This window comes from Leptodactylus fuscus, chromosome 10, assembly GCF_031893055.1.
Source record: "Leptodactylus fuscus isolate aLepFus1 chromosome 10, aLepFus1.hap2, whole genome shotgun sequence".
Lineage (NCBI taxonomy): Eukaryota > Metazoa > Chordata > Amphibia > Anura > Leptodactylidae > Leptodactylus > Leptodactylus fuscus.
The window spans coordinates 5,005,584-5,015,994 of NC_134274.1; the positions used below are offsets into that span (position 1 = coordinate 5,005,584).

The following is a 10,411-nucleotide window of genomic DNA, read 5'->3' on the forward strand; positions in this document are numbered from 1 at the left end:
TGGCAGACCCCCCATACTGTGCCCAGATAGTGTCATACAGACAGAACACTGGCAGACCCCCATACTGTGCCCAGATAGTGTCATACAGACAGAACACCGGCAGACCCCCATACTGTGCCCAGATAGTGTCATACAGACAGAACACCGGCAGACCCCCATACTGTGCCCAATAGTATCTTTAACTCTTTAGTGACTGGTCTGTTTTAGTCCTTAATGACCAAACCATTTTTTGTATTTTCCCATCACCCCATACCAAGCCCTAGACTTTTTTTTTTTTACTTTTCCGTCAGTTTAACTGTATGAGGACTTGTTTTTAGCAGGACAAGTGGTATTTGGTAACGGCGCCCCCATGTCTGAGTGCAGGACACTCTGCATTGATTGTCACAAGTCACATAGAAAGTCCATACACTGGTCACTAACGGGTTAAAAATTGGGTTTTAAAGTCATTTTTTTGGTGACACTCCCTTTAAGACCTCAAAATTTGCAGACTAAGGGGATCACAAAGAAGCAGCCGGCGAATGTTACCAAGAGCTGAACTCTGACTTCTGTTAGGCATCACTGGAAACAGTCAGCAAGCCCGATTAACAGTATTTTTCAATATGAGCCTCAGACTTTGGGGTGAGGTGTTTCCATACATGGAGTTCCCCTTTAATACTTGCAAAATTACAACCTAAAAGTAACAATAGTCTGTAGTTATTATCCGTCTCCAGTACGTTCCGGAGAGTCCTGCCGCCACGTCGTGTGTTCATCAATTCTTCTCCTCCAGAAGGTGGAAATCACAAGAAATTATTCTGCAGAATGGATTAGAGAATCTCCCGAATCACTCCGAGCGGAACAAACCAGGAGCAGCAACCTGTGGCTGTCCGCAGAGGAGACACTACAAGGCCCAGCAAGGCACAGGCACCGATCAGCAAGTAATCTCCAAATGGCTGCACCCAGGGACGACGCAACGTGCGAATCTCCGAGCGTAGAAAGTTCTGCAGATTCTAAATGACACCTATAACCACCTAATAACAGGCTGAAAAGAGATTCTCTTATATCGCTCTTGTATCGCAAAATAAAAGAAAGAAAACACATGTACATCACTTGGCGGAACAAACGTAATTACTGAGAGAATTCAGAGCGACGCTCAACAGCGGCACGGAACGGCGAGAAGAACATTTATAAGATTATTGGAGATGTGGAAGAAGATACGGAAAAAATGTGAGGGAAAGACAACATTCTGCAGGATAGATAGATAGATAGATAGATAGATAGATAGATAGATAGATAGATAGATAGATAGATAGGAGATAGATAGATAGGAGATAGATAGATAGGAGATAGATAGATAGATAGATAGATAGATAGATAGATAGATAGATAGATAGATAGATAGATAGATAGATAGATAGATAGGAGATAGATAGATAGGAGATAGATAGATAGATAGATAGATAGATAGATAGATAGATAGATAGGAGATAGATAGATAGATAGGAGATAGATAGATAGGAGATAGATAGATAGGAGATAGATAGATAGATAGATAGATAGATAGATAGATAGATAGATAGATAGATAGGAGATAGATAGATAGGAGATAGATAGATAGGAGATAGATAGATAGGAGATAGATAGATAGGAGATAGATAGATAGGAGATAGATAGGAGATAGATAGATAGATAGATAGAGATAGAGATAGATAGAGATAGATAGATAGATAGATAGATAGATAGATAGATAGATAGAGAGATAGAGAGAGAGATAGAGAGAGAGATAGAGAGATAGATAGAGAGATAGATAGATAGGAGATAGATAGATAGATAGATAGATAGATAGATAGATAGATAGATAGATAGATAGGAGATAGATAGATAGATAGATAGATAGATAGATAGATAGATAGGAAGGAGAGATAGATAGATAGATATAGATAGATAGATAGATAGATAGATAGATAGATAGATAGATAGAATAATGAGCGCAGCTCTGCAGTATAATACAGGATAAGAAATTCAATATATGTACAATGCAAGGACCAAAGAACAATCTGCGCTTCACCCGTTCAACAAATTCAATCTTATTAGTTCGGACACACAACGCGTTTCGGGCACGAATTTGCCCTCTCAAGTGCAATGAACTGAAGTCTCTGTGGCAAGTAACAGGTGTGGGCAATGTAAAAATCAGACCTGTACTTCCTGCCACCTCCTGGCAGTTGCGTTATCAGCCACACTCATGCAGCGAGCTATTGATGTTTGAGCCACCTGGCTCCGTCACAAAGATGGCTGCTGGCGGTGAAGTGGTCCAGCTAGCTAGGGAGAAAAGGAGGGGAACAGTGAGTGACACTTTTAAGCAGAATAGTGAGCGCAGCTCTGGAGTATAATACAGGATAAGTAATGTAATGTATGTACACAGTGACTGTACCAGCAGAATAGTGAGCGCAGCTCTGGAGTATAATACAGGATAAGTAATGTAATGTGTGTACACAGTGACTGCACCAGCAGAATAGTGAGCGCAGCTCTGGAGTACAATACAGGATAAGTAATGTAATGTATGTACACAGTGACTGCACCAGCAGAATAGTGAGCGCAGCTCTGGAGTATAATACAGGATAAGTAATGTAATGTATATACACAGTGACTGCACCAGCAGAATAGTGAGTGCAGCTCTGGAGTATAATACAGGATAAGTAATGTAATGTATGTACACAGTGACTGTACCAGCAGAATAGTGAGCGCAGCTCTGGAGTATAATACAGGATAAGTAATGTAATGTGTGTACACAGTGACTGCACCAGCAGAATAGTGAGCGCAGCTCTGGAGTATAATACAGGATAAGTAATGTAATGTATGTACACAGTGACTGTACCAGCAGAATAGTGAGCGCAGCTCTGGGGTATAATACCGGATCATTGATCACCGTTAGAGATATAACATAATAATCGGCGCAGTCTGTAATTAATCCAATTATCCAGTGGAATAAGCCTCAGATGCTTCCATAGACCACTGACATTACTGGGAGATGTTTAGTGTGTGTGTGTTTGGGGGGGGAGGGGGGGGTTATTGGGATATTTTACTTATTGGGTATTGTATAGTGTAATCTCGAAGGGATTATTTAATGGATTTTATATCACATGACCTGTAGAAAGATGAATGTGTAAGACCCAGCTTTCCCAGAAATAGATATAACTATGAAAGGACAGAAGAAAAAAATTTTATCAGAGGAAGGAGATTCCGTTCTCTCCTCGGACAATGTATTTGGGGAATAGTTTACACTTTCTGGTGTCGTTTTCGTTGTTAGAACCCAATAAATACATTGTATCAATACAAATATAGTTAACCCCTCACTGCAGCCCAAAACAGAACCCAATTTACTCCTGAATGGAACAAACGTTGGCCAAAGCTTTCAGAGATTATTATTGTCTATGGGGAGAGAAATCCTATACATAGTGACATCCGCTGCGGGCGCCATATTGCCCCGAGTCTCAGCATCTGTATTGATCTATATGTTCACACAAGGAAACTGCGATATATGGAGATCCAATAAGAAACAGGCTGACCAATACTCTGAATTATCAAATAATCTGGATTATAAAATATTTGGGATTATCAGATATTCCGGATTATAATATTTTTTGAGCACTGGATCTTATTCGCCTCCATTATTCGTGTTACAGCCATACAGATATTCAGGCAAAACCTCCGGTAGGTGGCGCTAGTAGTGAAGACGTCTCTGGCCATGACTGTTATTTATGAGCGCAGATAATCTGAGCCGGCAGTCATTTTTTGCCACCGTCACAGCAACACCAATCAGATGAGACTTTCCCATATGTGACACGCACGCCCATTGCGATTCCCATAATAGTCACCCAGCTTTCTACGGACAAATCTTCATTCGTATAACATTACAATTCCAAATGGTTTGGTTATGGTGTCAGTCTTTACTATATTTCTGGAATTGTATTCATGTATCAAAGGAGCCCAGATGTACAAGGTATGGACGGACTGCAGCTCTGCATGGGTTGTGGTGCTATAGATAGAGCCTGACAGTCTGCAGCTCTTCTATAGGGAATGCTGAGCTGTGCAGGGTATAGGAAGGACCGGAGCCTATAGAAGACCGCAACCTCAGTTTGTCACCAAAATCTCTATTATCGATGCAGATGGTGATTGTACTGAGGGGCAAGAGGGCAACAAGAGGGAGAAGACGCCTCCAAGGAGGAAACAAGTGACCCTGCGTCACCAAGGAGGGAACAAGCAAATATAAAATAACGAGAAAAAAAATGAATAGAAAGAACTAAAAAATAAAAACCTTAGAAAATAAATTCACTGAAAATACAAAAAAGTGAATTAAAGGAAAATATAATAAAAACAATTAAAAAATAAATAATAATAATATAATCTGCTCAGGATGAGGCTATGGCTGCCATGGTGCCCGCTGTCAGTTCCCAGGGATGATGGGGCTCTTACACAACACCTGTCTATGGCTATGTATGTAATAGTTGACACCAATCACATGTGACCTATGGAGCTCCGGCACACGGTGACATGTACAGAAGACACAGACAAGTGACAAACCTGCACCAAACACAAACTGCAAGAAATACAGAAAGAAATATTTGTAAAAATGAATATCACTGATACAATCCCTAAAACCTCCCCGAAATATAATATATGTATGTAGTGGGAAATATATCTAGTGTGCATGTGTGTATAGTTATATTAGTATATAGGTAATGTATAGTATATGTATAATGTGTATATAACTAATGTAATATATAGAATATATGGTTATATATATATATATATATATATATATTTATATTATTCACACATTACCTAGATATGTAATATATATATATATATATATATATATATATATATATATATATATATATATATATATACACACACAGTATATATACACACACACACTATCTAACCCATCTCATATCTATCTCACATCTTTATCTAATCTCATATCCATCTCTATACAATGTATCCAATGGGCTGTGACCAAAATCAGATTTTTGGAGCAAATCTTTCCTGCTATTGCAGCCAGTTCAGTAACTGAAGGAAACCTAAATGGATACAATACAGTGAGATACAGCAGGGATGGTGACTGATACATACTGTATACTGACTATATATATATATATATATATATATATATATATATATATATATATATATATATATATATACATACATACATACACACACACACACACATCCTCCAGACTGCACCTTCTTGATAAATACCAGGGATTGTGACTTTCCCTTTAAATCCCCTTTTCCAGCAGGGGGACATTTGTCCAGCCCCCTCGCCAAATGCCAGAGAAGGCTGCGATATCCCCCTCAGTTTTCAGGACACTAGAGCCATATTCACATGAAACATTGAGATATTTTGTCTCCTGAAATTGGATGAAATCCCACATAAGGACAATAGGAATTAATCAAATGGATAATCTACCAAGAATTACATCATATGACATGAAAGCCCAGTGTAATGACTTACACCATTCTACACACACCCCCCCCCCCCCCTAGATAGAGCCATAGAGACTGCAAGGGCGCCACCTGCCGGCCACCCTGTGAATGACAGACCGAAAAAAGTGCAACACTCGCAGGACAATGCAGTTTTTAAGCAGTAGACATGTATATAGAGTCGGGGGTCGTCTGCTATCTATAGAGCCTGTGTTTAGCTGTGTATATAGTGTTATCACATTACTATAGGCTTAATTAACCCCTAGCTGCCCAGAAACCAAGATTCCACTGCCATCAGCTCATGTGAATCGCTTGTCTGCAGCCAGAACAGAAGGGGTTAAGTGACAGCTCATCTGCCAGCGCTATGATAGGCAGCTGTATTAACCCCTTCTTCCCTGCAGGGACCACAGATCTGGCCGAGCTCTCTCCCCGAGGACAATGTCATGTTTGTAGGGTCTCTCTGAACTTGGAAGGAATCGCAGATGGGTTAAAGTCATAAATCAGGCAGTGGTGTGAATGGTAACAAATTGGTACTCTGAGCACATTCAGGTATTGTGGAGCAGACAGAAAGGGGATCTCTTAGTACTGGCAATACCTGATAGGATATACAGCCCACTGCATAGGGATACAGTCAGTGGTCCAGGCTGTGCGGGAACTACTAGTCCCAGCATGCCTGGAGTTAAGTCCCACATTGGTTTGGTGGCTGCAGCATGTGTTACTTACATGTAATATTCTTACAATGATCCCTTAAAGGGATAACATGTCACCGAATATTTTATAATAATCCCTTAAAGGGGCAAACCCCCATGATTACAGCCCAATATCCAACCACTACTTGCAACATTGTAACAAGACTGTTCCGCCTTTGCGACATTCCAGTAAATGACAAGGCTGGCACCTAGGAGGGGGTACTCACACTGCTGTTGTGCCCCCCAGTCCAGTGGACCATGGCTTGGTTATGAGCTGAGTCTCCAGTCAGGGGGAAGCTGGTGCTACTAAGTCTCATCTCTTCCATCCTGGCTCGGTTAAACCTTCCATCTTCCTTGGAGCCTTTGGTATCAGATCTTCTGATCTTCTGCCCCTCCATAGGGAAGCTGGTCAGAGGGTCCTCCTCACTGGGGTCAGAAGGGAGCAGGATCTCCTTGTCCAGTCTACTGACTCCAGATTGGTCTCTCCTCACCCTGGTCAACCACCTTCTGCTCTCACCCCCAAAATGAGCAGCTCTGAGGTCCTTCCTGCCAGAGCCTTCTCTCTTACTGGGGTGGAAAGTTGACTCCTGGTGTTTGGACCTTGTTTTGAGGTCTCCTGGCTCATTGCCATTGACAATATGGAATTGTAGGACTTCTTGTCTCTTTTTGCCCTCATCCTCTCCACCTGAGTTCTGGAGAACTTCCCTCACCACCCTAGGTTGCCCCATGTCTCCCCTTAGTAATCCATGATCCTTCAGCTGGATTCGGGTGTGACAGTGTCTGCAAGTGATCTCCCCACTGGTGCAAGAAGCAGAGAGAAGCCAATAGATCCATAGACATCCCACCAGGCTGGAGGAGCAGAGTCCAGATCTTCTGGGGGGCTTCATGATGATGGTCCTGGTGTCCCTTTTTCAGCCCAACTCTGTCTCATCTAGTGCTGGAGCCTGTTATTATGGTGAAGAATAGGGATTTCAGCAGAAAAGTGCTTTAAAATGTGATCAAGTGAGCCCCCACATGGGGAGGAACTGAACTGAAGCCAAGTCTCAGAAGCCCACACTGTACCAACTCAAGGCAATTCAGATGCCATCCCTCAGCCTCTCCAAGATGCAGAGCAGACTCCCTGAGAGCGGCATCTCCAGCAGCAGATCGCAGGTTGGGCTGGTACTTCAGAGGGGCATCATTGGGGCATCTCCTAGGACATGGCTGCAGGAGGCTGAATGGGTGCACTGTGCAGGGGTCCTGCTGAAGCCTCCTATTCCCAGCCACAGAGTGCAGCTGCTGCTGCTGCCACAGATCTCAGCAGAATGTGATCAGCCAGTTGCATGTAGGTGCAAGGCATCTCCTCAATTGCTGTCATCACTGTGTGAGCAAGACTCAAAGGAGCAGGTCCAGCCTCCAGCAGCTTGCATGGCAGAGGGAGCAGCAGACATCTGGAAGAGCACAGGGAGGAGCAGGGATGCCAGAGCTCAGCATCCTTGCCTGTCTTGGTCCTGTATCCCCTGGTGCTGGAGGAGAGCTGGACCACTGAGAAGACTGAAGCACTATCTCAAGGAGGAGGGGGGGGGACTTCTCCTCCAACAAAAACTCCTTAGTTCTCTATGGGTCATGCTGAGCTGCTGTTAACCCTTCAGGGTAGAGGATAGGATGACTTGTACACAGGGTTTCCCTATAACTGGCTGTTGAGGGACAACAAGTCACAGAATAATCATTCTGCAGTCTCAGCCTAGACAGGTCAGAAGGTCCAGTACTGTATAGGAGCTTTATTCTATTCCACAGGTCTGGAAGGACTACAAGTCACAGCCATCCAAAATCTCAACATAGACATGTCATAATTCCAGTATTATACAACAGATTTATTCTCCAACAGCTGTGGAGGGACTACAAGTCACAGCATAGCCACATTATTGCCCCCCACCATTGTATAGGAGCTGTAGTAGGATAACTCCCAGCAAGTGCAGGCGACCTGTAGCTCTCCAGCCTATGGGAATGTGACTGAACTAGAAGTCCCAGCAATCCTAATCCAATATATTCCCTGGGATTTGTAGAAGGTTGCACCGGGACTTGTAGTTCCACAAATCTGATATGTTAGGGATTAGGCTGCAGTGTGCGGGGGTTATAATGCAAGGAAATAATGGGACTTGTAGTCCACATGTCTCAGCACACACAGTACAGCATGTTGCCTGATGGATTGTTGGACGGCTGCTTGTACTGAGACTTGTAGTTCTGCCAATACTAATAGATTTGGGATACTCACCAAATAGTCTTCAAGTTGATCAAATACATTGGGGGGATTGATAAAGACTGGCATATTATGCTGTATTTTCCCCTGTGCCATCGGAGGGCGCTCTTAGGTCACTGAGTGGGTGCTGCCCCATTGCCCCCTCACCCCAGGACTGCCACAGATTGCATTATTGGCATTTACAACACTGGTGATGTGGGGGATTAGATGAACCCCTAAAACCATGCTTCAGCTCCTGGGGGAGGGGGATTACTCAGGAAACACCTGCACACACCTGATACTTCCCACCACTGAGGGTTTGCTACAATTACAGCTCCTCCAGCCCAGACAATCCTCTGTGATCGGGAGCATAGCCTGATGGTTTGTTACATTGTATCAATGCAAGGACAATGAATCAGCCTTTGTAGCTCACAGAGGATTGTCCAGACCAGATACAATTGTAACAAACCTCCAGCTGTCAGGAGTTTCAGGTATATATATATATCTCTACTATAAAGTCTAGAAAAGTTCCAGAGCCTTTTGGTGCGGATTCTGCTTTAAGTAATTTCCGATGAGACTCCCTTCAAACAACTAAATACCGCCATGTGGCTCTGCGACTACCAGACCAGTGTAAATACATGGAATTACAATGTGACTGACTAAAAGTCACCAAAAATATCCAATATTCCTTTTTGTGACTAGAAGTCGCAGCTGTCTCTGGGTCGCCACTGCCAATGACCATTCACTTACATTGGAGTCGCAGGGCAGCGCCGCCATGTTTGTCATCCTCACAGCAACTTCACACTTGTGCCTGGGCGTCCGTTGCTCTGGTCCATTAGAGGACACATGGACCATTAAAACAGTGGACACCAGCAATGGCCAGCAGACCTCATTGACCATATTGGGGTCTGTTGGGTGTCCACGGTTTTAATCTGAAACCATTGGATGAAGAAGTCAGACATGGAGGATTTTTTCATCAGGTGATTTTTGGCACAGGGCCGGACATCCTATAGAGCAGATGGGTCACTTTGGGGGTCCTGAGGTTGTGTTACCCCTGGCGTCTCTGCACCCCCATAAGAACAGTACAATACATAATATTGGGGTGGGGGAATTGTCTCAGACTTTGCATTGGAGTCCAAGAGCTTCAAGTCACTCTTCTGCTGTAAGGAGTCTTGGACATCTTAGAGAATGCTGGAGCCTGTAGTTCTTTAAGACGACTGACCGGTTTGTGAGAGTCAGGCGGTACATTGTGTAACAATAGGATGATGAGACCTAAGACGGCGGTGACGGATGTGACATGTGGAGCGGTGACTGATTGTGTCTGTGATTGGAGCTGTCAATAGGTGATGTCCCCGCACAATGTGTGTACAGGAGGCGCCGCGGCCGTCACCCCCCTCCCCCTCCTCACCTTCCTGCTCCCGTCCTGAATTATTTAGTCTAATGGATTGTTATGCGCCCTATTTCCCCAGGAACAAAAATATAAACTGTTCACCAAGAGGAACCACAAGGACGACAAGAGACCTGGGGCAGAATGGAGGGTAGAAGGGGACGGGGGGCAACTACTGGAGGGAACAGATGTGGTGGCGGTGGCGGCTTTACTATCTTTATCTGTACTATTATAGAAAACTCCTTAGACATGGTCAGTCACTGTCATATATAGAGCTAATAATACCAATAACTATATAAGGTGTAATCAAAAAAATTAAAAAGGGCAAAAAAAAGGAATGATTAGGATAAATACAAATAACGATAATCTGTCAAATTTAACTCCAGGGTACATTAGATTAGGACGGGTGTATGAAGTCTCCAGTGTATGGGCTTTGCTGTAAGTGATCGGCTCACATGTGTCTCCTCTCTGCTGTACACAATGTAATGGCTCCATCCAGTATATTACTACTAGGGCGGCCCCGGCTCCCCCAGGGGTTATATTTCTAGATCAGGGAAGGACCCGCTACCCTGCACACAAATAATGGCCTGTGTCTGCCCAGACATCGCTGCAGAATATCCTGACTGGTATTATGGAGATTCTCTGTCAATT

At 43.6% G+C, this 10,411-nt stretch overlaps 1 protein-coding gene across 1 annotated transcript in view; it reads right to left on the reverse strand.

Annotated features, from left to right (window-relative positions):
- Nucleotides 1-7,649, reverse strand: part of SORCS3 (sortilin related VPS10 domain containing receptor 3) — a 329,278-nt gene extending 321,629 nt beyond the window's left edge. Inside the window, exon 1 of the mRNA XM_075287996.1 lies at nt 6,383-7,649. Coding sequence (XP_075144097.1) covers nt 6,383-7,042 — 660 coding nt within the window. The 5' untranslated portion in view covers nt 7,043-7,649. The remainder of the gene's footprint in view (nt 1-6,382) is intronic.
- Nucleotides 7,650-10,411: the final 2,762 nt, after the last annotated feature.